This window comes from Heptranchias perlo, chromosome 30 (assembly GCF_035084215.1).
Source record: "Heptranchias perlo isolate sHepPer1 chromosome 30, sHepPer1.hap1, whole genome shotgun sequence".
Lineage (NCBI taxonomy): Eukaryota > Metazoa > Chordata > Chondrichthyes > Hexanchiformes > Hexanchidae > Heptranchias > Heptranchias perlo.
The window spans coordinates 32,272,726-32,299,745 of record NC_090354.1 but is presented as its reverse complement, the minus strand read 5'-3'; the positions used below and the strand labels follow the sequence as shown (position 1 = coordinate 32,299,745).

Genomic DNA, 27,020 nt, shown 5'->3' with positions numbered 1-27,020 from the left:
TCTCACAGGCCTGGTACCAACTCAGATCGGCAGATTGGTGAGGTCTGGTGTGCAGATTGGAGGATGTGGGATTTAGTGTTGCGCAACCTTTATTCAATGTTTTAACATAACTCATCAGTGTGTAAACATAGGGATGGGACCTACATCTGTGTTTTACGTGTGCGATGTCTGATCTCTGTTCAGACTCCATGCAGATAGTAGACTATTATTTTCAGCAAATAACAGGTACCAGCTCCCTTTAAGAGATTTCTAAGAAACATCTTCCCTTTAAGAGATTGATCACCCCCTGGTTGTGGAAAGTGTGAATTGCATTGATTCCAGTGCGAGGCCCGGAATGGAATGCTGATTGCAGGTGAGTCCTCGGGCCGGCTGAAACTTGCGTCCTGCCTGCGCAGTGGTCATTGGGCGCGGGGTAAGAGCGCATCACACTACCCGCGCCCAAAAACAGTTCCTATCCAATCTTCCCCCCGGAGTGTCTATGGATGTTATTTATATGGACTTCCAGAAGGCATTTGATAAGGTTTCACATAAGAGACTGTTATTAGAAATGAGAACACATGGAATTATAGGCAAACTATTGGCTTGGATAGGGAATTGGTTCGGAGGTAGGAGACGGAGAGTCGGGATAATGGGCATGTACTGAAATTGGCAGGATGTGACTAGTGGTGTTCCCCAGGAAACCTGCATCACTACTTTTAGTGACTTGTGTATTTTTACCCCTGGATTCCTTTGTGCCTCTATCCCATTTAGACTCTTATGGGGAGAGATAAGTAGTGAGAGAGAGAGGGGGAGAGACATGGTGGTGGGAAAGAGAGAGAGACAGGGAGAGAAGGGGTAGGGGGGAGATAGAGATGGAGGGACTAGAGGAGAGAGAAATAGAGAGACAAGGTGGAGGGAGATAGAGATGAGGAGTAGATGTATTTACCACACTAGGACAGCCGGAATGAACACAGCCGCTCCCCTCTGATATGAACAAAAACATGAAACAATATTTTCTTTAATAATTTGCTGTTTCTCAGTGATGCCAATGAAAGACACGAGGTGCCAAAATGATGGAAATATTTTCTTCAGGGCACTGGCTCCCAGGCACAAAGGATGCTTTGTCCTCTGTATGTGCGTACTCACATTTTATCAATGGACCAGTGTATCCAACCCTACTGTGTCCAGATCTGGAGCTGGCTGCAGCTTATTGTAATGTCAAACATTAATTTTATCAAACCAGACTGACACAGATTACAGTTTGTTAAAGGCAGTGCAGCCCATTGATTCTAAACATGGATTCTGAGCCTTGGGGCTCACTGTGTCTCCAAAGAGTCTCAGGGCTCACTGTGTCTCCAAAGAGTCTCGGGGCTCACTGTGTCTCCGGACAGTCTCGGGGCTCACTGTGTCTCCGGACAGTCTCGGGGCTCACTGTGTCTCCGGACAGTCTCGGGGCTCACTGTGTCTCCGGACAGTCTCGGGGCTCACTGTGTCTCCGGACAGTCTCGGGGCTCACTGTGTCTCCGGACAGTCTCGGGGCTCACTGTGTCTCCGGACAGTCTCGGGGCTCACTGTGTCTCCGGACAGTCTCGGGGCTCACTGTGTCTCCGGACAGTCTCGGGGCTCACTGTGTCTCCGGACAGTCTCGGGGCTCACTGTGTCTCCGGACAGTCTCGGGGCTCACTGTCGGAAAACTGTGTGGCGTGTGCTTGGAATACACAAAGTACACTCTCAGTTGTCAGGGCTTCTTGCAGGGAGCGCAGTCAGAAAATGACCCTTTGTCTTTTTACTTGAGTTAAGAGATCCATTGAATTACTGAGACACTGAACTTATCTTTATAAAACTTCCTCTCCTCTCTCCTCTCCTGTCCTCTCCAATCCTCACCTATCCTCTCCTCTCCATTCCTCTCTCCTCTCCTCTCCACTCCTCTCCTCTGTCCTCTCCACTCCTCTCCTCTCCACTCCTCTCCTCTCCACTCCTCTCCTCTCCACTCCTCTCCTCTCCACTCCTCTCCTCTCCACTCCTCTCCTCTCCACTCCTCTCCTCTCCACTCCTCGCCTCTCCACTCCTCTCCAACCCTCTCATTTCTTCTCTTCTCTCCTCTCCATTTCACTCCTCGCCTCTCCTGTCCTCCCCTCTCCACTCCTTGCCTCTTCTATCTTCTCTTCTCCACTTCTCTCCTCGCCTTTCCTGTCCTCTCCATTCCTCTCTCCTCTCTTCTCCTCTCCACTCCTCTCCTTTCCGCTCCACTCCTCGCCTCTTCTCTCTTCACCATTCCTCTCTCCTCTCTTCTCTCCTCTCCTCCTGTCTCCTCTCCATTCCTCGCCACTCCTTGCCTCTCCATTCCATTCCTGTCCTCTCTTCTCCACTCCTCACCTCTCCTTGCCTCTCCTCTTCTCCTCTCCTCTCCACCCCTCGCTTCTCCTTGCCTCTCCCCTCCTCTCCTTGCCTCTCTACTCTCCACTCCTTGCCTCTCCTTTTCTCCTCTCCTCTCTACCCCTCGCCTCTCCCCTCCTCTCCTTGCCTCTCTTCTCTCTATTCCTCTCTACTCTCCTCTCCTTGCCTCTCCCCTCCTCTCCTTGCCTCTCTACTCTCCACTCCTTGCCTCTCCTCTCCTCCCCTCTCTAAGTCTCTCCTCTCCTCTCCATTCCTCTCTCCTTTCCTTGCCTCTCCTCTCCACTCCTCTTTTCTCCTCACCTCTCCTCTCCAATCCTCACCACTGCTCGCGTTTCCTCTCCTCTTCTCTCCATTTCTCTCCACTCCTCGCCTCTTCTCTCCCCTCTCCTCTCCTAGCCTCTCCTGGTGCTGAAGGCACTGACTCACATTCGGGTACAATTCCATGGACACTGTGTGCCTTCTGGTACCTCCCTCGGGTGTGAAGTTTGACAGTGAGTGTATGCAGGTTATTTAACAGTGGGGATGCATCACAGCTGATCCCGATGTTGTCCTCACTCAGTGTACACACACACACACACACACTTACTACCAGTGAGGGCCTCTATTAGTGATCAGGAGCGGGAACCCTAGACAGTTTTTCAACAGGTCACATACACTAATGCACCACATGTACCGATATGCCATGTACCTGGTACACCAGGTGTATGCCAACACGCCACATGTACCAATATGTCATGTACTTGGTATGCCAGGTGTATACTGACACATCACATGTACCGATGCACATTTGCTACATAAATTATGCCACTATAATATATCCTGTGATCTGTCATTGTTTTGTAATGCAGTAAATGAATGTCATTTTTGCATATGTGGTGGCCCAAAATGAACACACGTAACTGTGAAATGCAGCCATAGTCCCTGATTGTAAATGTGGGTAGTAGAACTTTCTAGTGCATGGTTGCACAGCTCTCTAGATGCTCTGGTCAACAGTTGCGGCCTGCTTTAGTTTCACTGTTTGAGGCTGCACCACCATCATCTCCCTGATCTACCAGACCTTCCAGCTGCTTCTCATCCAAGTCTCCAGTGAGGCCCGTGTCCATGGCAGTATCATGAAGCAGGCAGAATGCTTCACTGCCCACCTGCAATGCAAAGCCCCCCTTCACCCTCCCCACCGCTTACATCCATTGCTTTGGATGTAAGAGATTCCTGATCTGCCCAAGTACCTCGTTGCATCTGTTCTGTGCTGTGGATCAGAAGTGGCGCAGTGCTTTTACCTAGCACGGTTGAACCGTGAAGCTCATATCCCCGAGGAGCCAGTCATTCATCCTTCCATCTCCTTTAAAGAACTATGTTCTGTTTGATATGCCAACCACAAGTGTATATATACACCAAGGCTCCCCCCTGCCCTAGCCCTGAACTTGCATCTTTCTGTGATTTCTCTCCTATCTCCCCTCATGCTCTCTCTGAGCTCATCTTGTCCATGAGACACACCCCCTGTTCTCTCAACCCTATTCCCACCAAACTGCTGACCATCCAACTTGCCTTCCTGGCCCCCATGTTAGCTGACATTGTTAAACGGTTCCCTCTCCTCAGGCACTGTCCCCCTTCCTTTCAAATCGGACGTCATCACCCCCTCCTCAAAAAATTCACTTTTGACCCCTTTGTACTTGCAAACTACCGCCCCATCTCCAACCCCCCTTTCCTCTCCAAAGTCCTTGAATATTTTGTCACCTCCGAAATCTTGGACCATCTTTCCTGCAATTCCATGTTTGAATCCCTCCAATCAGGTTTCCGCCCATGTCACAGGACTGAAACGGTCCTTATCAACATCACAAATGACATCCTATGTGACTGTGACCGTGGTAAACTATCCCTCCTCATCCTTCTCGATCTCTCGGCAATCTTTGACACAGTTGACCACACCATCCTCCCCCAATGCCTCTCCTCCTTTGTCCAGCTGGGTGGGACTGTCCTTGCCTGGTTCCATTCCTATCTATCCAATTGTAGTCAGAGAATCACCTGTGATGGTTTCTCCTCCCGCTCCTGCCCCGTTATCTCTGGAGTCCCCCAAGAATCTATCCTTGGCCCCCTCCTGTTTCTCAACTACAAACTGCCCCTTGGTGACATCATCCGAAAACACGACGTCAGATTCCACATGGACGCTAACGACACCTAGCTCTACCTCACCACCACCTTCCTTGACTCCACCACTGTCTCTGATTTGTCACATGGCTTGTCCGATATCCAGTACGGGATATGCCGCACTTTCCTCCAATTTAATATTGGGAAGACCATAGCCATTGTCTTTGGTCCCCGCCACAAACTCCGTTCCCTAGCCACCAACTCTATCCTCCTCCCTGGCCACAGCCTGAGGCTGAACCAAATTCTTTCCAGCCATGGCGTCCTATATGACCCTGAGCTGAGTTTCTGACCCATATCCTCTCTATCACCAAGACCACCTATTTCCACCTCCCTAACATCGCCCATCTCCGCCCCTGCCTCAGCTCATCTGCTGTTGAAACCCTCATCCATAGTTTTGTTATCTCCAGACTCAACCGTTCCAATGCTTTCCTGTCTGGCCTCCCATCTTCCACCCACCATAAACTTGAGCTCATCCAAAACTCTGTTGTCCGTATCCTAACTCGCACCAAGTCCTGTTCACCTGTCACTCCCTGTGCTCGCTGACCTACATTGGCTCCCGGACTGGCAACGCCTTGATTTTAAAATCACACCCTCTTGTTCAAAACCCTCCATGGCCTCGCCCCTTCCTATCTCTGTAATCTCCTCCAGCCCTGCAACACTCCGAGATCTCTGCGTTCCTCCAACTCTTGCCTCTTGTGCATCCCCCACTCCCTTCGCCCCTCCTGCCATTGGCAGCCATGCCTTCAGCTGTCTGGGCCCTAAGCTCTGGAATTCCCTCCCTAAACCTTTCCACCTCCCTACCTTGCTCTCCTCTTTTAAGACCCTCCTTAAAACTTACCTATTTGACTATGCTTTTAGTCACCTGTCCTAATGTCCCCCTCTTTGGCTCGGTGTCACTTTTTGCCTTATTAAGCTCCTGTGAAGCATCTTGGGACGTTTTCCTAAGTTAAAGACGCTATATAAATGCAAGTTGTTGTTGTATACTGATACACCACATATACTGATGATATGTCATGTGCCTTGGTATGCCACATGTATACTGATACACCACATATACCGATGCGACACACACCGATACACCACGTGTGCTGACACCCCATGTACCAATACACCAGGCGTGCTGATATACCGTGTGTACTGATGACCACGTGCACCCATACAGTGTCCTGTTTGATTGGCTCGTAATAAAAGCACCATGGGTACTCACTGTTGTTTTATGTTGGGTTTGCATGTTTTACTGGAATGATATCCCTTTCTGTTTAGTGATATCATTGGTGCACAAACTGCAGCCTCCGTAGATTCATTGATTCCCTGTACCCTGGGCAACTGAGCAATGGGATAAAACTGCTGCTATTTGTGGCCCTTGTCCTTGTACACTAAAAAAGGGCTTCAGTTACATCCTTAATGCGGCAGTGGGACTGGACACTGTCCCAGGACACGAACACTGAGGTCAGTGGTGACCTTCACTGCGAGGTTCACTGACCCTGAAGGTCAACGGGGGGAGGGGCCAGTTGACACAGCTCAGTCATTGGCCGGGAAATTCCTCGGTGCTTCTCCGGCTCCGCTGACATGTGGGGGTAAATCGCAAGACAGCACCCTGCCCCCGCCCCTACCCCCGCCCCTGCCCCCGCCCCTACCCCTGCCCCTACCCCTGTTCCTGCCCAGCCCCCACCCCGCCCTGCCCCCACCCCTACTCTCACTCCTGCCCCGTCCAGCCTTTGCCCCTAGCCCCCCACCCATACTCCTGCACACTCCTTACCCCAGCCCCTGCCCTTGGCCGCCCTGCCCCCGGCCCCCCTGCCCCACCCCCACCCTATTCCTGCCCCTGCCCCCGCCCAGGGCACTGCACGACGGCGGAGTTGAGGGGGAATGTCAAGAAATCAGGGTCAGAGATCAGCACACTCAGTCTGCTAATTTTCTGGGCATTAGTTTTAAGTGGCTGATGTCTCCCGGGCTGGGAATGGACTGTGCTGATAATGCAGAACAAAGTTTTGGGCTAAAGTCTACACCATTCTGATTTCTATAAGGGATCCGTTACTTGTCTGATTGTAAACAGTTTGCTGCCAGTTCACAATTATACTGTTCTACTTAAACTGTACCGATCCACGAGGGGTGACATCAGATTACCTAACGCACGCCGTGTATGACATGGACTGATATCACCCTCTTGTCAGTTTAAGCCAGATGGTAATTAGCCATTTTGTTATTAACAGGTGTCAGCCATGGCTCAGTGGGCAGCACTCTCGCCTCTGAGTCAGAAAGTTGTGGGTTCAAGTCGCACTGTAGAGACTTGAGCACACAATCTAGGCTGACACTGCTAGTGCAATACTGAGGGAGTGCTGCACTGTCAGAGGCGCCGTCTTTTGAATGAGATGTTAAACTGAAGCCCCGTCTGCCCTCTCAGGTGGACATAGAAGATCCCGCTGCATGATTTGAAGAAAGAGCAGGGGAGTTCTCCCTGGTGTCCTGGTCAATATTTATCCCTCAAGCAACATCAGCAAAACAGATGATCTGGTCATTTATCCCTTAATGTTTATAGGACCTTGCTGTGCGTAAATTGGCTGATATGTTTCTCACATTACAACAGTGACTACACTTCAAAAGTACTTCATTGGCTGTAAAGTGTTTTGGCACGTACTGAGGTCATGAAAGGCACGATAGAAATACAAGTTTTTCTTTTCTTTTTTAAAAAAAAATGTTGGATGCAGGTGAGGAGGCAGAGCACATGGACACTTTTCGAAATCATACTCCCACTGACTGGCTTTCAATTCTAGAAATTATCAGCTGACTGGATACGTGTTCGGCCTTTTTCCCCATAAATCACCACACAAGATTGTTAAAGGCACATGTAAGAAATATTAATAAACATAACTCTCACACGGGCGATTGTCCTGCAATCGGAATTCAGGACTCAGCCACCTTCAGCAAGTCACTGAGGGGCCTCTCTCTGCGTTATGTCACATCAAGTCTTCCATGTGTGTGGAGGTTCAGAGTGGAGGCTCTGGGATTAGGAATTCCTGAAGCAGCCTTCTGCCCATTTAATATTCCTCTTAATACTGTTCAGCAGTGTAGAAATATGGCACAAAAATGAGTGATTATGGTAGTGTCAGTGTTATAGTCTGATCTTGTCAAATATGCCTCTAAGATATCCCCCACCCAGGACCCCCTGTAATATCCCATTACTCCAGGAGCCTCTGTAATATCTCCCTGCCCAGCACCCTCTGTAATATCCCACTACCCCAGTACCCTCTGCAATATCCCACTACCCCAGGATCCTCTGTAATATCCCACTACCCCAGGACCCTCTGTTCCCACTACCCCAGTACCCTCTGTAATATCCCACTACTCCAATACCCTCTGTAATATCCTACTACCCCAGGATCCTCTGTAATATCCCACTGCCGCAGGAGCCTCTGTAATATCTCCCTGCCCCAGGCGCTCCTGTAATATCCCACTGCCCAGGCACTCCTGTAATATCTCCCTGCCCCAGGCGCTCCTGTAATATCCCACTGCCCAGGCGCTCCTGTAATATCCCACTGCCCAGGTGCTCCTGTAATATCCCACTGCCCAGGCGCTCCTGTAATATCTCCCTGCCCCAGGCGCTCCTGTAATATCCCACTGCCCAGGCGCTCCTGTAATATCCCTGTTTGTTCAGAGGACCTGACCTTTGCCCTCCTGTCTCTCTCAGGTCTGCATGAAGATGAAGATGTAAAGTTCTTGCTGAAAGGCAGCAAGTTAAAAAAAGTGAAGTCGAGTACGTGGAAGAAGGAACGACGGATGAAACTGCAGGAGGACGGGTTGTCCATCTGGTGCGAGTCCAGGAATAAGTCACCCACCTGTGAGTATCTCCCTGTGGGCACAGCACTGCTTTAGCAATGGTGGGCTTATCTGCACAAACGGGGAAGCGAGGATAGACAGCTCGAGATGGCCTTATCATCCACTTCTCCTCAATTCCCTGGGATGGCACAGGTCCATTGTCAATAAATGATTGGACCATGTCATATTTTGGGGAAAGTTTCCTTTCTCATTGGTCACATCCTCTGCTTTGTTGGGTCCATGGATTGCTCTGTGACTGCAGTCAGCAGGGGCGGCACTGAGGGGGAATAGTGTTAATGACACAATAACTGAATGGAGAGTTCGATCTGTAGGACAGTGCATTACAGTAACTGCAGCATTAGCACAACTGCAAGGGAGGGCCTGGAAACAGGGCTATTACAAGAGCAGCTGGCATCACAGATCTACACAGTAACTGAATGGAGAGTTAGATCCATAGGACTGTGTATTACGGTAATTGAAGGTAGAATTACAGTAATGGGAAACATATAGGTGTTAATTAGCTGTGATGGCCATTGTCAGTGATGTGCATCTTAGGCTATCAAAAAATATTCTTTCCATTCAGTGTTAAAAGATTCTGGGTTAACTAAAAATGAGAATTATGTTGTTTGCCCACAGTGATCTAGTCAGGAGGTCTTGGTGATTGATAGCTTGGCAGACTGAGCTCCCAATCTCAGACGTCTGGGGTTCCCTCTGTCTCCGTCTCTCACAGGAAAAATGGGGCCAATTTTAAATGGTCCCACCTGGCATAAAGGGTGCGGTAATGGGCTGAAAATATCATTGGGTCACTTACCGTGCCATTTACACTGTCGCCGCCATCTTGGGTAAAGCCCGAAGATGGGTGTCCAGAGCGATTGCCTGTTTCTGAAAGCAAACATGCAGGTGCAGCAAGCAGTTAGGAAGGCAAATGGTATGTTGGCCTTCATTGCAAGAGGATTTGAGTATAGGAGCAAGGACATCTTATTGCTGTTATAAAGGGCCTTGGTGAGACCACACCTGGAGTATTGTGTGAAGTTTTGATCTCCTTACCTAAGAAAGGATATACTTGCCATAGAGGGAGTGCAATGAAGGTTCACCAGACTGATTCCTGGGATGGCAGGACTATCGTATGAGGAGAGATTGGGTCGACTCGGCCTGTATTCACTCGAGTTTAGAAGAATGAGAGGGGATCTCATTGAAACATATAAAATTCTGACAGGGCTAGACAGACTGGATGCAGGGAGGATGTTTCCCCTGGCTGGGGGGTCCAGAACGAGGGGTCACAGTCTCATGATACGGGGTAGGACATTTAGGACTGAGATGAGGAGAAATTTCTTCACTCAGAGGGTGGTGAACCTGTGGAATTCTCTACCACAGAAGGCTGTGGAGGCCAAGTCACTGAATATATTTAAGAAGGAGCTAGATAGATTTCTAGACACAAAAGGCATCAAGGAGTATGGGGAGAGAGCGGGAATATGGTATTGAGATAGAGGATCAGCCATGATCATATTGAATGGCAGAGCAGGCTCGAAGGGCCGAATGGCCTACTCCTGCTCCCATTTTCTATGTTTCTATGTTTCACTCTGGAGGCCACTTAGACTCATAGAATAGAATGATACAGCACAGTAGGAGGCCATTCGGCCCATCAAGCCTGTGCCAGGTCTTTGAAAGAGCTATCTAATTAGTCCCACTCCCTGCTCTTTCCCCAGAGTCCTGCAAATTTTTCCCCTTCAAGTATTTATCCAGATTCAATTATTATTGAATCTGCTTCCACCGCCCTTACATTCCAGATCATAACAACTTGCTGCATAAAAATCTCTCATGAGCTCAATTCGCCATGAAGGGTTCATCAGAAAACTGCCGAAGATTTTTTTAATGTTTTATTCTTGTGGGGCCAGGAGGAGCCCCCCTGCTCCTGGACCCAACACAAAAGCTGGCCAGTTGGAGGAATCCCCTCGCTAATTTTAATTCTCCCTTCAGTTACTGTAATTCACGATCCTATAGATCTAATTCTCCATTCATTTATTGTGATACATGGACCTATAGATTTAATTCTCCCTGGTTAGACCACGTCTGGAGTACAGTTTACAGTTCTGGGCACCGCACCTTAGAAAGGATGTATTTGCCTTGGAAGGAGTGCAGCGCAGAATCACCAGGATGTTACCAGGGCTCCAAGGGTTAGATTATGAGGAGAGATTACATAAACTAGGCTTGTATTCCCTGGAATATAGAAGGTTAAGGGTTGATCTGATTGAGGTTTTTAGGATTTTGAAAGGAATTGATAGGGTAGATAGAGAGAACCTTTTTCCACTGGTGGGGGAGTCTAGGACAAGGGGACATAACCTTAAAATCAGAGCCAAGATATTCAGGAGAGAAGTTAGGAAACACTTCTTCACACAAAGGGTGGTAGAAATGTGGAACTCTCACCCACAGAGAGCAGTAGATGCTAGCTCAATAATAATTTTAAATCTGAGATCGATAGATTTTTGTTAGCCTAGGGTATAAGGGATATGGAGCCAGGGCAGATGGAATTAGGATACAGATCAGCCATGATCTCATTGAATGGCGGAACAGGCTCGAGGGACTGAATGGCCTCCTCCTGGTCCTGTGTTCCTAGGTTCAGTTATTGTAATACACAATCCTATAGATCTAATTCTCCATTAAGTTGCTGTAACACCCAGTCCTACAGGTATAATTCTCCATTCAGTTACTGTAATACACTGTCCTGTAGATCTCATTCTATCTCCTGTTACTATAAAACATGGTCATATGGTTCTAACTCTACACAGTCCTATAGAAATACAATATTTCAAAGCCATAAAGATGAGCTTAAGTAAGCAGCATTAGTGATACTGCCTATGAAGGACTTCAAAAAAAAAATCATTCTTATAATATGGGTGTCGCCAGCAAGGCCAGCATTTATTGCCCTAGATTTTGACCCAGTGACGATGAAGGAACGGTGATTTATGTCCAAGTCGGGATGGTGTGTGACTTGGAGGGGAATGTGCAGGTGGTGTTGTTCCCACGCACCCACTGCCCTTGTCCTTCTAGGTGGAGGAGGTCACGGGTTTGGGAGGTGTGGCCAAAGACCCCACTCCAGATAGCTGCTTAATATGTTAAAATACCATGATAGCCAGCCTGGAATCGGCCTATTGGTTTATTGCTGAGAAAAAATGGCGAATTTAACATTATAAAAATATCACAAGTTTCAAAAATCCAGTTCAGGCAACACAGGCACGGAGCAAATTGTTAGTGTTACAGGGGAGGTGGTATGAATTGAACAGTGTTATAGTGGGCTTGTGGTGAATACTAAGCTTCTGAGACATTGAGTTAAACTTTCCTCTTCACTGCCCGGGCAGTGAGCTGGCAGTGCCGATCGCACGCCGATCGTAGAACTTGTCCGATTTTCATTCCAGATTACCGCCCAGTCAGTGAAGATGAATCTTTACCCGGTTGATTTTCGGATGCTCTACCCTTGCTAATTTCTTGTCTGATTTTTCAGTCTCGGTGATGGATATCAGGGATGTCCAAGAAGGGCACCAGTCTGAGGTGATGAAGAAACATGGCGGCAGCTTCTCCGAGGAACAGTGCTTCACCATCGTGTTCATGGGCAGTAGGACCAACCTGGACCTGGTGGCAGGATCGGAGGAAGAAGGGAGGCGATGGGTTCAAGGGCTTAAAAAACTGCTAAGACGAGTAGAAACCATGAGCCAGCAAGAGAAAATTGAACAATATCCTTTGTGTGATCCTTTTGACAAAGAAAGGGGAAGGAATAGGCTAGGCAGTAGATTGGGTTCTCACACTATCATTATACATCAGGGACCTGATGCCACTCTAAATGTTTCTGTTGCTGATAATTGTCCTTTGCACCATGAGTTGAATCAATGGTAAACCCCGTACCTGGCAGCCATATCTACACGGCCAAAAAAACAGCCTCCAACTTGGCACCAATTTCGCAAACTCGGCCAAAAATAAACCCAATAACAAGGGACCATTTGAGAAACAGAATCTTCCTGTTGTGACAGGAAAAAGTGTTTAACATGGCCCAGGGCGACCCCTGTCTGATTCTCCCTCTCTCACCCTCTCTGTGGCTGAGCACCAAGCACCTGATGACCTGGTTTTGGTTGGATATTACGATCACGAGGCCCTGTCCTGATGCTTATGACACATCGATTTGCCTGCAGTTTCTGTTTGTTTTATATAAATTTCCTCTGGTGGGAGAGTCCAAAACAAGGGGTCATAACCTTAAAATTAGAGGTAGGCCATTCAGGGGCGATGTCAGGAAGCACTTCTTCACACAAAGGGGAGTGGAAATCTGGAACTGTCCCCAAAAAGCTGTTGAGGCTGGGGGGGTGAATTGAAAATTTCAAAACTGAGATTGATAGATTTTTGATAGTTAAAGGTATTAAGGGTTATGGAACCAAGGCGGGTAAATGGAGTTAAGATACAGATCAGCCATGATCTAATTGAATGGCGGAATAGGCTCGAGGGGCTGAATGGCCTCCTGTATTCCTATGTCCCTAAGTTATTTGAGTTAATGCTGCATAAGGAAACAATGAGGATCTGGTGACAGCCGGATTCCACAAGGAGGCACAAAAGGACTGAACATCTTTTGGGCTTGGCAAATATATAGATCAGAATCCAGGTTAAACTGGGCAATGGGTGAAAGACAGTGTACCAGTGGCACAGCCTCTTTAACAACTGGCTTCAGCAGATGTTAACAAAAGAGGATTGAGGGTAGAAGGGCTGAGAGGAAAGGCTTTTTTTGGATGTTTCTCTTTAACATTGCAGATTGATTTCTACCGAGATTTTTCTACAATATGGCATATGTTCAAAGCCACACCAGCTGTGGCCTAGTCTTGTACAAACTCAACATGACTACTTTGCTTTTATATTCAATGCCTCCCCTCCCCTGTTATAAAACCCAGGACCGCATCCATGCCTTTTCTACCTGCACTCCCACCTTCAGAGATCAGCAATGTATTTAAAAATAAGGCCTGCACTGCATAACACTTCACATCTACCGCAGGAAGGAAGAGGAGCAGCCCCCTTCTTGCTTCATTTCAATATCCCATGCTGACGGGTGGGCTGCCTGCCAGCAAATATATTTTAACCCAGCAGGTCTTCCAGAGGCTGCAGAGAGGAGTTTTGGAGAAAAGTTAAATTGCTGTGCTGAGGCAGGGCCGTCAGTACCTGACTTGGACGGGAACCCAGAACTGGCAGTATCGTAACAGCCGTGAGTTATACAGCCTTTCCATTGACCTCAGATGCGATATTGCCCGTTTTGTCCCCGGCCAAGTCGAATTTCACTCCCGTTCAGTGTAATAAGATTTAAGAGAAGACGTGAGCGTAAATATTCTGAGTTAATGCTGGCAGAAAGGTATCTCACCGACTTGGTAAATTAATCCCACGGTATCTGTTTCTGGCTCCAGAGACCAGTGCACTGAGTCCATGTCGACATCCCCATTCACTCCGTTCCGTATCCGTGCAGAGTTTTATTTTGTAATAGCAAAATGAGGAAGAACAGTACTGAGGTGGGACTGCGTTTTAGATACGGAGGGAGAGTATTCAGCGAGATGATTTTGGGGGAGTGCAAGTGGGAGTGGAGTTAGCACTGAGTTGTTCATCAATGAAGAATGTCTTCTTAAATGAGAATTCATTCAGTAAAGTTCATCATGGTGTTTTTTTTAAATATAAGGGAAAGTTTGACCAAATTTGCTCAGTGCTGCTGGGTTAAGTGAATTCTTTGTCGTCAAGTGCTGTCTGCAGGCACAGGGCTCATTTGGAAACACACTACAGACCTCTGGAGCTGAGAGTTTAGGTAGACAAGGCCACGTAAAGGGCAAATGGGATCCTGGGATTTATACACAGGCTTTTGAATATAAAAGCAAGGAAGTGATGTTGAACTTGTGGAAGACATTAGTTGGGCCAAAGTTGGAATATGGCGTGCAGTTCCGGACACCTCATTATGGAAAGGTCGTTAGAGCAATGGAAATGGTGCAGCACAGACCCATTATGGAATCATCAGATGGAATGAGAAGCTATGGTTAGGAAGAAAGGCTCAAATAGTTGGGGCTCTTTCACTAGAACTGAGAAGATTAAGGGGGATCTAAAAGAGATTTTCAAAACTATGAAAGGTTGTTAAAGGGTCGATAATAAAAAATTGTTTTGACTAGTTAATAATTCGGCAAAAGGGGGCACAGAGTGAAGACATGAGTAGAGACGGAAGGGGGAAGTTAGCAGAAGTATTTTCACACGGAGGCTTATTAGAACATGGTTTGCTTCACCACCAGTGGCTATTGAGGCAGAGACTGCAACATTCATTAGAAGGGAATTGGATAAATATTGGGAAAGGACGGGGAAAGGGAAGTAAACGGGTTTAAAGTAGAGAGCTACAGCTGAAGATCTAGCACCAACATGGGCATGATGGGCTGAATGGCCTCCTGTGCTGCAGTTTCTATGATTCTATAAGCTAGTGTGCTACATCAGCACATACTGGGCCTATCACTCTACTTCAAGCCTTGAATCCAATTATGTGTCTGTGCACATGCTGTGCCTTTTTATATTTCAGTATAGTTTCCTGAATAGCTGTCTGCTGGTTTAGTTATTGCCTTAAATCCAGCCACCTTGATCCATCAACACCTCCAGAAAGTTGATAAAAATAACGACAATAAGATCAGTTTCAAGGAAGTGAAAAACCTGCTGAAGATGATCAATCTCAAAGTAAATGACGATTACATCAATTCGCTCTTTCAGGTAAGACCCGTGAGTGTGGAGAGAGGGAGCCTGCCAATATTCTCTGTCGTTTTCCGAAGTGGCACCTGACCCCTTGGCTGTGTGGCATGTTGCTGGGCTCATCAGAGCGAATGATGTCTGTGGGGAGTTCAGCCATAAATCCAAGTGTTTGTTGGACCATTGCCTTACCAACTGGGCACTGAGGGGAGGATTGGGGAGCCAGTCAATACAACAAAGCTACAAATATCATAGAATCATAGAAAGGTTACAGCATGGAAGGAGGCAATTCAGCCCATCGAGTCCGTGCCAGCTCTATGCTAGAGCAATCCAGCTAGTCCCACTCCCCCACCCTATCCCCGTAGCCCTGCATTTTTTTTCCTTTCAAGTACTTATCCAGTTCCCTTTTGAAGGCCATGATTGAATCTGCCTCCACCACCCCCTCGGGCAGTGCATAACCACTCGCTGCGTAAAAAAGTTTTTCCTCATGGTTCTTTTGCCAATCACCTTAAATCTATGTCCTCTGGTTCTTGACCCTTCTGCCAATGGGAACAGTTTCTCTCTAGCTACTCTGTCTAGACCCTTCATGATTTTGAATACCTCTATCAAATCTCCTCTCAACTTTCTCTGTTCCAAGGAGAACAATCTCAGCTTCTCCAGTCTATCCATGTAACTAAAGTCCCTCATCCATGGAATCATTCTAGTAAATCTCTTCTGCACCCTGTCTAAGGCCTTGACATCCTCCCTAAAGTGCAGTGCCCAGAACTGGACACAATACTCCAGTTGTGGCTGAACCAGTGTTTTATAAAGGTTCATCATGACTTCCTTGCTTTTGTACTCGATGCCTCCATTTATAAAGCCCAGGATCCTGTATGCTTTTTTAACCACTTTCTCAACCTGCCCTGCCACCTTCAACGATTTGTGTACATATACCCCCAGATCCCTCTGTTCCTGTATCCCATATTAATGCATCTGATGCATTTAGTCAGTATTGAAAGAAAGACATGCACGTATTTGGTTCTTTTAACGACCTCAGGACTTCCCAAAGTGCTTTGCAGCCAGTGAGATACTTTTGAAGTGTAGTCACTGTTCTAATGTCGCAAACATGGCAGCCAATTTGCACAGAGCAAGGTTCCACAAACAGCAATGAGACAATGACCAGATAATCTGTTTTTTAGCAATGTTGATTGAGGGATAAATATTGGCCAGGACACCGGGGAGAATTCCCCTACTCTTCTTCAAAATAGTGCCGTAGGATCTTTTACGTCCACCTGAGAGGGGAGATAGGGCCTTGGTTTAGCATTTCATCTGAAAGACGGCACCTCTGACAGTGTAGCACTCCCTCAGTACTGCACTGGAGTGTCAGTTTAAGGGGTGGGGCCTGAACCCATAACCTTCTGACTCAGAGGCGAGAGTGCTACCACTGAGCCATGGCTGGCACCTTTACCACAGTATTGCACCTGTGTTGGTTCATAACTGGAGGACGATAACCTGGACTGTGGGCATCGGACAGTCTCTGGGTGTTGGATCGTTGGTCCTGACCTGTAAACACAAACATGGCTGAAAGCACCAAGTGCTGGCTGTTCCATAGTTGGCCAAGCGTTATTAATATATTCCTCTCCTCTCCCCATGTCCGTTTTTTTCTTTTTCTTTTCCGGTGTCACTCTTTATCCATGTGTGTATTCCTGCTTCTCTCTTCAAAACCATGTGTGGCTGAGGGTTTGAGATTGTTTCCTTTGATTCCTCTCCCTGAGATTTGGATCCAAGGGTTGATGAAGGACACTACAAAGCAAGAGCCAGCCAAAGCGATGGAGCTATCTCAGCATCCATGGTATTAGTGATACCCATGAATGTAATAAAGGACTTTCCCTACCCCTGTGGATACTGGGATAGACCTGCCTCCATTGTGCTCTTGGTTTCGCTCGCTGGAGAGCAAGAGAAGTACTTATATTTACATTCAACGCCTGGAGGAGACTGTGATTCTGAAGGGGGAGGGGTGGGAGATTGTGATTCTGAAGGGGGAGGGGTGGGAGATTGTGATTCTGAAGGGGGAGGGGTGGGAGATTGTGATTCTGAAGGGGGAGGGGTGGGAGATTGTGATTCTGAAAGGGGAGGGGTGAGAGATTGTGATTCTGAAGGGGGAGGGGTGGGAGATTGTGATTCTGAAGGGGGAGGGGTGGGAGACTGTGATTCTGAAGGGGGAGGGGTGGGAGATTGTGATTCTGAAGGGGGAGGGGTGGGAGATTGTGATTCTGAAGGGGGAGGGGTGGGAGATTGTGATTCTGAAGGGGGAGGGGTAGGAGACTGTGTTCCCTTCTAGGGAGTGACAGAGAAGGGAGAAAGATTGTAAATCTCCTGGAAATGTGGAGAGTTGATGGGCTTGGAACAAAACGTGGTCTTTGATTTGACTCATTGGGCGCTAGGTTGGGCCGAGTAGCGCCCGTTGTCTCGGTGCTACACGGCCTCTCTGACATCCAAGACGTTTCCAGTGTGACGTGTGCCAGACGCCATCTTGGTATAGGAGTTAGCGCAGGCACAGATAACGAACGCTGGAATCATGTAAAGTAGGCAGAAAATGGCTTCAATCAGTGTGCAATGCGGATTTAAAGTGATAGACACCATTTTGGGACTTAACGCTCAACTCAACGCACAGTCTTAACCCCGACCATCTGAACGTGTCTTAGAGTGCCTGGAGGACCCCCCTCCAGCGCTATTTAAAGGGACCATGCAGGATTTACAGTTTAGTGGCTGGATTATTGCTTCTGGCTGCCGAGACATTTGTAACTGTTTTTGGAGGTTTCCTACACTTGAATACTAGGACACGGGGACATAGCCTAACATTTAGAACCAGGACATGCAGGACTGAAGTTAGGAAATGCTTCTACACACAAAGGGTGGGAGAAGTTTGGAACGCTCTTCTACAGACGGCAGTTGATGCTCGCTCACTTGTGAAAGTTAAATCTGAGATTGATAGATTTCTGTGAACCAAGAGTATTAAGGGATATGGGGCTAAGGCGGGTATATGGAGTTAGGGCACAGGTCCATCATGATCTCGTTGAATGGTGGAACAGACTCGAGGGGCTAAATGCCACTGCCACTTGCTGCCTCCTGATATGCGCCATCTTCTCCTGCAAGTGTCTGGGTGATGTGCCTGTCATGGTTGAATAGCTGCCAGTGTGTGGCCTTTGAGTTGTGGGTGGGCGGCTTCCAACAGTGGTAATGTGTAAGGGTGAGAGGAAGCATCTGGTTGGAAGAGTTGAGTACTGAGGGAAAGAGTTTGTTGGTATGTGGGTGATGGGGGTGTAGTGCATGGTGCAGTTGGTAGGAGACGCCACTTGACAGTTAACCTCTCACCTTGCCCACTCATGTCAAAGCATTGAACTTCTTCCTGCACTGCATCCATGTTCATGATGCTGTGCGCCTGGCATTGACTTCGTCCCCCGCTGCCTCCCACTGCCTTTTGAATATATGTCTGGAGGGGCCTCTTGCCCCCCCTCCCCCCCTCCTGTGGATATAGGATGTCCCTCCTTCTGTCCACCTCTTGCACCAAGGCCTCTAGTGCATCAGCAGAGAACCTTGGTGCACGCACTCTCACAGGCCTGGTACCAACTCAGATCGGCAGGTTGGTGAGGTCTGGTGTGCAGATTGGAGGATGTGGGATTTAGTAGTGTGCAACCTTTATTCAATGTTTTAACATAACTCATCAGTGTGTAAACATAGGGATGGGACCTGCATCTGTGTTTTACGTGTGTGATGTCTGATCTCCGATCATACTCCGTGCAGGCAGCAGACTTTTATTTTCAGCAAATAACAGGTACCAATGACCTTTAAGAGATTTCTAAGAAACATCCTCCCTTTAAGAGATTGAACTCCCCCTGGTCGTGGAAAGTGGGAATTGCATTGATTCCACTGCGAGGCCTGGAATAGAACGCTGATTGCAGGTGAGTCCTCGGGCCGGCCGAAACTTGCGTCCTGCCTGCGCAGGGGTCATTGGGCGCGGGTAATAGCACATTGCGCTACCTACGCCCAAAAATGGCCCTTATCCAATTTTCCCCCCATTGAATCTAACGCAGATGCCTAGAAGATTGGACTTGCGAATCTGATTGAACTCTTGTGATCTCACAGCATGTTTATCTCAGCTTAACTGTTGTAGTTTTTAAAATTTGTTCTTGGGATACGGCCGATGTTGACAAGGACACAGTTATTGTGCAGACGTATTGCTCTGAGAAGCTGATGGTGGGCCCTCTCCTTGAACGCTGCAGTCCGTGTGAAGGTGGTGTTTCCACAATGGTGTTAGGTAGAGAATTTCAGGATATTGACCCAGCGATGATGAAGGAACGGAGGTGTATGTCCAAGTGTAAGAACACTGGGTTTTGCTATTCAGATAAATATATGCCAAGGAACCAGACAAATTCTTAACCCCCTCATTAAGCAACGATTTGCTGTTTCACCTCCCTGTTTAGGCCTGGGTTTGACTGGTGCCTGAGTCAGCTCACTGAACTGCCCTTACATTAACCAGTTCGGATTAAATTTAAGTTTTAGTTTTTGATCCTCGATTAGAATACCCACAAGTTACTGAGTGAATGAATTAGCTCTTTCTTGCTAGATCATCAAAGACAGAGTCAGACAACTGGTCATGTACTAACAACTATTTATTTGGTTACAACATCACAATTTAATGCTAAAGTTGGATACACTCACACTTAATAGATATGAGTAAATGTAATCAGTTTGATAGGAAATCATTAATGGACAGAGTTACTTAACAAAGTGAGTAGCCGAGGTTACTCGGGTAATTCAGTACATCACTATAAATCAGCATTAATGGACGCTGAGTATTAATTATAGCAGTGACCAGAACTTGAGATTACAAATCGGTGAAATTACTCTAAGAGTAGCTCCTTAGATAACTGACAAGTTAATAGCTTTGGATACCGAGTCCATTGGATAGATTAGCGTCTAGATACTGGTAATTAGCAACCTTTCAGAGCTTATTCAAGCTCGTCCTTACGAGTGGTGTGGTTGAGTGAATCTCCTTCCATCCCTGGGACGCAAGCGTTAGTTCCTGGAGCATCGAGTCCATGAGCCTTCTTTCGGCAGCGGAGTTATCTGTTCCACTCGGATCTTTGGTTCCGGCTGAACCCACCTAGTGCACGAGCAACAATATCCGTGCTCACTTCACTCTCATCTTGCTCAATCTCAGACTACAAGCAATTGAGCAAGCCTGTAACTGGTTGCTACAGCCATTTAATTTGACTTTGATAACTCGTTATCTGTTCTGAATACTCTTGTAAAAGTGGCCTTTTAAAATCTGTTAGGTAGAAGTTGCTTAAAGGAGATGACACAAGACAAAACAGTCTCCTAACTAACGTCTTCAAGGGACTGCCTCTAACAGAGACAAAGAGCTTCTGTTCTTGCCACTCTACTGACTCTACTACAGATTGCTACAGATTGTGTACATGGTGCAAAACTATTTGAATTTCATAGTGAAGGATTTGTATGAAATGGACATTTTGGTGCCTGTTCATAAGAAGGATTAAGTCAGGCTGATAGAACGGGAGCTGTCAGGGTGATGCTTGCCGGAGAACCATGAGTTGGATAAAGAAGTGAACTTGAAACCCTGGATTAGCAGGGTGAATACTTGGTAAAAGAGCATAATGGGTTAAAAGTATAAAAGTAAAAACTGCAGAGTCATATACAGAGGGCCAGGCAGCTCCACGTACCCCTGCAGGTGGGTCTTTGGTTATTACGAGGGTGCAGAGCTGTATATAAATTGGTGATTTCCGTGCAGCAGTCCCAAATCCCCTTCACCCATCACCCTCCATGCTCGCTGACCTACATTGGCTCCCGGTCCACTAACGCCTCAAATTTAAAATTCACATTCTTGTGTTCAGATCCCTCCATGGCTTCGCCCCTTCTCTATCTCTGTAACCTCCAGCCTTACAACCCTCTGAGAACTCTGTGTTCCTCCAACTCTGGCCTCTTGTGCATCCCCCACTTCCTTTGCCCCACCATTGGCGGCCGGGCCTTCAGCCGTCTAGGCCCGAAGCTCTGGAATTCCCTCCCTAAACCTCTCCGCCTCTTCACCTCTCTCTCTTCCTTTAAGGCGGTCCTTAAAACCTACCTCTTTGACCAAGCTTTTAGTCACCTGTCCTAATATCTCCTTCTGTGGCTCGGTGTCAATTTTCATCCGATTACGCTCCTGTAAAGCGCCTTGGGACATTTTACTACGTTAAAGGTGCTATATAAATTCAAGTAGTAGTTGTTGTTGGGAGGTGAGACACTGGTCACAGAGTGCCCAGCCTTTACCCTGCTCTTGTAGCCCATGGTACTGATACGGCTGGTAGTATTTAGTTTCTGATGAAGGGTGACCCGCAGGATGCTGATGGTGAGGTGTCATTGAAGATCAATGGAGATGGCTGGGCTTTTTCTTGTTTAAGATGGCCATTACCTGGTATTTATGTGGAGTGGACATACCTGGGCTGTCTTCCACATTGTTGGGTAGAGGCCAGTGTCACAGCTGTACTAAAACACTTCAGCTATTTGAAAAGGGAGAATAGATGGAGAAGAGAAAAGAGACCAGAAATGTACATTCCTCCATTTTCACTTTGAGTCACAGGCTTTGATTATGTGTTTCTTCCAGTGTGTTGAACTGGGCTCCTCTTCCAAAGGATGCCCAAAGCATTGTGGAATGCAGAGACTGCAGGAAATGCCCTTCAGGTGGAGATCTGCCTTTAGGATGTTGCATTTCTGTCTCTGTGAATCACCTGACTTTCCAGGATTGTCAGACTGTCCCTCAGTCACTACCTGTGTGAAGGCCTCCAATGAACCATCTGAAGCTCTACTATGAACCTGAAAGGCAGATGCTTTGTATCAATGAACCATGGGCAAGTTGGTAGAGACCCATTCAGAATCTCAAATGGGGAGTGGCTGCAGGTTGACTGAATGGAGCATTGAATGAGGTGCTTTTGATGTTTGTTGTGTTAATAATTCTTTCAGGTCTACAGTGTATTTATTGTCTGCCCACCTCCTTCTCCCCACCGTGACAAATTTGAGCAAAGTCTCACTGTAAACCTGGGCAAATCTTGTCTCTCTTCTTTCAGCAATGTGACAAGTCCAAAACAAACAAATTGGAAGAGCACGAGATCGAGGAGTTCTGCAAGCTCCTGATGCAGCGACCAGAGTTGGAGAAAATCTTTGAACGTTTTTCGGGCGAGAACCAGTGGCTGACTGTTGGTGAGATGGAAAATTTCTTGAAGGAACAGAAGGAGATGATTACGAAGGAAAGCAGTTTGAGTATCTTACAGAAATACGGACTTAATGATAATGGTATGGGAAATATTGAAGGCCACTGCATAATCAACTTATTTTAAACACCAGTCGATCTTTTGTGACAATGCTATGGGATCATGAGCACTGTTGTGAGATTTAGCTGCTAACTTGGCCTGTCCCTTTAAGACTACTGCTGTTAATAGGCATATCCTGGTGATTGTGTGGGAGAAATGGGGAAGGTGTTTTTGGATAATGGGAGGATTGGGCAGGGGATGGCAGGATATGGGAAGGGTACCCCAGGGTCTGAGATTAGTGTGTGTGATATGATGAGGAAGGGGTAGGGTTTTAGAGGTTGTTCACTGTGAGTAGCTTCCTGTTGGGGTTATGGGTCACAGAATTGGACCTCCATGTGGAAATGTTGGAGATGGTGATGAGTGTCATGGAGTAGGAAGTCGGGCGCAGGGGCAGATTCTACAATATAGTGCTCCCAGCATGCCTGGGGATGGGGCTGGGCATGGAGGCTTGGTGGGGCCCTCGTGGATAGGTTCCTCGTGCTTCCACACCTTAGGTCCACTCACCCATTGCTGCAGGACCATGGACCCTTGACCCTTGTGCTTCCAGACCTTGGACTGACTCGGTGCTGCTAGATTTTGGCACCCTCCCTTCCTGAGCTGCCAATCCCTGGGACCTTCCCGAGTTCTGGAAGACCCTATGGTCCTTGAGAAGTTGGGTTTTGCTTACTGAGAGACTCCTAGGTCTGGCAGTACTAGGTTACGACCCTGCGATATTTTCCTGAGTAATAGTAACCCTTGAATCCATTTCTAATCTTCAGCCAAACAGAACCATCTCTTGACCCAAGATGGCTTCATGATGTACTTGCTGTCTTCTGAAGGGGACGTGTTTAACTCCAACCATGACCAGGTCTACCAGGACATGACCCAGCCACTCAGCCACTACTTCATTTCAACTTCCCATAACACCTATCTGATGGAGGACCAGCTGGGAGGACCAAGCAGTACTGAGGCATACATTAGGTAATTATCATCAGCTTCTCAATGGCTTTCTAGATTAGTTGAGCAAAAGATCCCATATTTCTTCAAATTATCCATGCTTCATTTATAAAATATTAAAAGTCTTGTGCACATTAACACTACTTTCTGCATCACAACTTTTCAGTCATGCTCTGTATGTCAACATTTGTATGGTGTCACGTCTGCCTGTGTTAATTTCTAAGGCTGATTCACTGAAGTGACCCTGGTGAGGAATGGCGCTCGCAAGGAGTGGCCAAGGTGTGGACAAACTGAGGGCTCAGCTGTACAAAGCCTTGGTCAGGCCCCACCTCGAGTATTGTGTTCAGTTTTGAGCAATGCACCTCAGGAAGGATATATTGGCCTCGGAGGGGGTGCAGCACAGATTCACCGGAATGATAACAGGGGTTAAAGGGTTAAATAATGAGGACAGGCTGTATAAACTTGGCTTGTATTCCCTTGAGTATAGAAGGTTGAGGGGTGCTCTAATTAAGGTGTTTAAAATGATAAAGGGATTCAATAGGGTAGATGCAGAGAAACTATTTCCTCTTGAGGAGTGTACATATTACAGAGAGGGAGGTGCTGGAAGTCTTAACGCGCATCAAGGTAGATAAATCTCCGGGACCTGATGAAATGTATCCCAGGACGTTGTGGGAGGTTAGGGAGGAAATTGCGGGTCCCCTAGCAGAGATATTTGAATCATCCACTGCTACAGGTGAGGTGCCTGAAGATTGGAGGGTAGCAAATGTTGTGCCTTTGTTTAAGAAGGGCGGCAGGGAAAAGCCTGGGAACTACAGACCAGTGAGCCTGACATCTGTAGTGGGTAAGTTGTTAGAGGGTATTCTGAGGGACAGGATCTGCAGGCATTTGGAGAGGCAGGGACTAATTAGGAACAGTCAGCATGGTTTTGTGAGAGGAAAATCATGTCTCACGAATTTGATTGAGTTTTTTGAAGGGGTAACCAAGAAGATAGATGAGGGCTGTGCAGTAGACGTGGTCTACATGGACTTCAGCAAAGCATTTGACAAGGTACCGCATGGTAGGTTGTTACATAAGGTTAAATCTCATGGGATCCAAGGTGAGGTAGCCAATTGGATACAAAATTGGCTTGACGACAGAAGACAGAGGGTGGTTGTAGAGGGTTGTTTTTCAAACTGGATGCCTGTGTCCAGCGGTGTGCCTCAGGGATCGGTGCTGGGTCCGCTGTTATTTGTTATTTATATGAATGATTTGGATGAGAATTTAGGAGGCATGGTTAGTAAGTTTGCAGATGACACCAAGATTGGTGGCATTGTGGACAGTGAAGAAGGTTATCTAGGATTGCAACGGGACCTTGATAAATTGGGCCAGTGGGCCGATGAATGGCAGATGGAGTTTAATTTAGATAAATGTGAGGTGATGCATTTTGGTAGATCGAATCGGGCCAGGACCTACTCCGTTAATGGTAGGGCGTTGGGGAGAGTTATAGAACAAAGAGATCTAGGAGTACAGATTCATAGCTCCTTGAAAGTGGAGTCACAGGTGGATAGGGTGGTGAAGAAGGCATTCGGCATGCTTGGTTTCATTGGTCAGAACATTGAATGTAGGAGTTGGGATGTCTTGTTGAAGTTGTACAGGGCATTGGTGAGGCCACACTTGGAATACTGTGTACAGTTCTGGTCACCCTATTATAGAAAGGATATTATTAAACTAGAAAGAGTGCAGAAAAGATTTACTAGGATGCTACCGGGACTTGATGGTTTGACTTACAGGGAGAGGTTAGACAGACTGGGACTTTTTTCCCTGGAGAGTAGGAGGTTAAGGGGTGATCTTATAGAAGTCTATAAAATAATGAGGGGCATAGATAAGGTCGATAGTCAAAATCTTTTCCCAAAGGTAGGGGAGTCTATAACGAGGGGGCATAGATTTAAGGTGAGAGGGGAGAGATACAAAGGGGTCCAGAGGGGCAATTTTTTCACTCAAAGGGTGGTGAGTGTCTGGAACGAGCTGCCAGAGGCAGTAGTAGAGGCGGGTACAATTTTGTCTTTTAAAAAGCATTTGGACAGTTACATGGGTAAGATGGGTATAGAGGGATATGGGCCAAGTGCAGGCAATTGGGACTAGCTTAGTGGTATAAACTGGGCGACATGGACATGTTGGGCCGAAGGGCCTGTTTCCATGTTGTAACTTCTATGATTCTAGCATTTATATAGAGCATTTAACCTAGCAAAACGTCCCAAGTTGCTTTACAGGAGCGTAATCAGACAAAAATAGACACAGCCAAAGAAGGAGGTGTTAGTGCAGGTGACCAAGACTTGGACAGCAGAGTTTTGGATGAGCTCAAGTTTATGGAGGGTGGAAGATGGGAGGTCGGCCAGGAGAGCATTGGAATAGTCAACTCTGGAGGTAACAAAAGCCTGGATGAGGATTTTAGCAACAAATAGGCTGAGGCAAGGGCGGAGACGGGTGATATTATAGAGGTGGTCTTTATGATGGAGAGGACATGGGATCTGAAGCTTAGCTCAGGGTCAAATAGGATGCCAAAATTGTGAACAGTTTGGTTCAGCCTGAGACAGTGGCCAGGGAGAGGGATGGAGTCAGTGGCCAGGGAACGGAGTTTGTGGCGGGGGCTGAAGACAATGGCTTCGGTCTTCCCAATATTTAAATGGAGGAAATTTCGGCTCATCCAGTACTAGATGTCGGACAAGCAGCGTGACAAATCAGAGACAGTGGAGGGGTCGAGGGAGGTGGTGGTGAGGTAGAGCTGGGTGTCGTCAATTTACATGTGGAACCTGACGTCGTGTTTTCAGATGATGTCGCCGAGGGGCAGCTTGTAGATGAGAAATAGGAGGGGGCCAAGGATAGATCCATGGGGGACTCCAGAGGTAATGATGAGGGAGCGGGAAGAGCAGCCATTGCAGTCACAGTCACATAGGATGTCATTTGTGACTTTGATGAGAGCCGCTTTAGTGCTGTGGTAGGGACGGAAACCTGATTGGAGGGGTTCAAACATGGAGTTGCAGAATAGATGGGCACGGATTTGGGAGGCGACAACACGTTCAAGGACTTTGGAGAGGAAAGGGAGGTTGGAGATGGGGTGGTAGTTTGCAAGGACAAGAGGGATCAAGAGTGAGTTTTTTTTGAGGAGGATCATGATGATGGCAGATTTGAAGGGGAGGGGGACAGTACCTGAGGAGAGCAAACCGTTAACAATATCAGCTAACATGGGGGCCAGGAAGGGAAGTTGTGTGGTCAACAGTTTGGTGGGAAGAGGGTCGAGAGAACAGGAGGTGGGTCTCATGGACGAGATGAGCTCGGAGAGGGCATGAGGGGAGATAGGAGAGAAACTAGAGAAAGATGTGAGTTCAAGGCTTGGGCAGGGGATAACCTTAGGGGAAGTTTGGCTCGGTGGGCTAGGGGGAAGGAAAGGAAGTGGCAGAGGCAACTGAACGGATGGTCTCAGTGACAAAGAAGCCCATGAGCTCCTCGTGCTTGTTGTTGTGGGTGAGGGTGGAGGAGGCAGGAGAGAGGGGTTTATGAAGACGGTTTGTAGTGGAGAAGAGAAGCCGGGGGTTATCTTTGGATTTCAGGATGATCCTGGAATAGTGAGCAGTTTTGGCAGAGGAGAGCAGGACCCATTAGTGGTTTATGTGGTCCAGCCAGATCTGGCGATGA

General features: G+C 47.4%; 1 protein-coding gene across 1 annotated transcript in view; it reads left to right on the top strand.

The window, feature by feature from the left end:
- The window catches only part of LOC137300037 (1-phosphatidylinositol 4,5-bisphosphate phosphodiesterase delta-3-like), an 85,393-nt gene that overhangs the window by 23,582 nt on the left and 34,791 nt on the right, over positions 1–27,020 (top strand). The window contains exons 2-6 of the mRNA XM_067969128.1: positions 8,210–8,359; positions 11,837–12,065; positions 14,961–15,090; positions 22,170–22,395; positions 23,171–23,372. Of these exons, the coding sequence (XP_067825229.1) occupies positions 8,210–8,359; positions 11,837–12,065; positions 14,961–15,090; positions 22,170–22,395; positions 23,171–23,372 (937 nt within the window). The remainder of the gene's footprint in view (positions 1–8,209; positions 8,360–11,836; positions 12,066–14,960; positions 15,091–22,169; positions 22,396–23,170; positions 23,373–27,020) is intronic.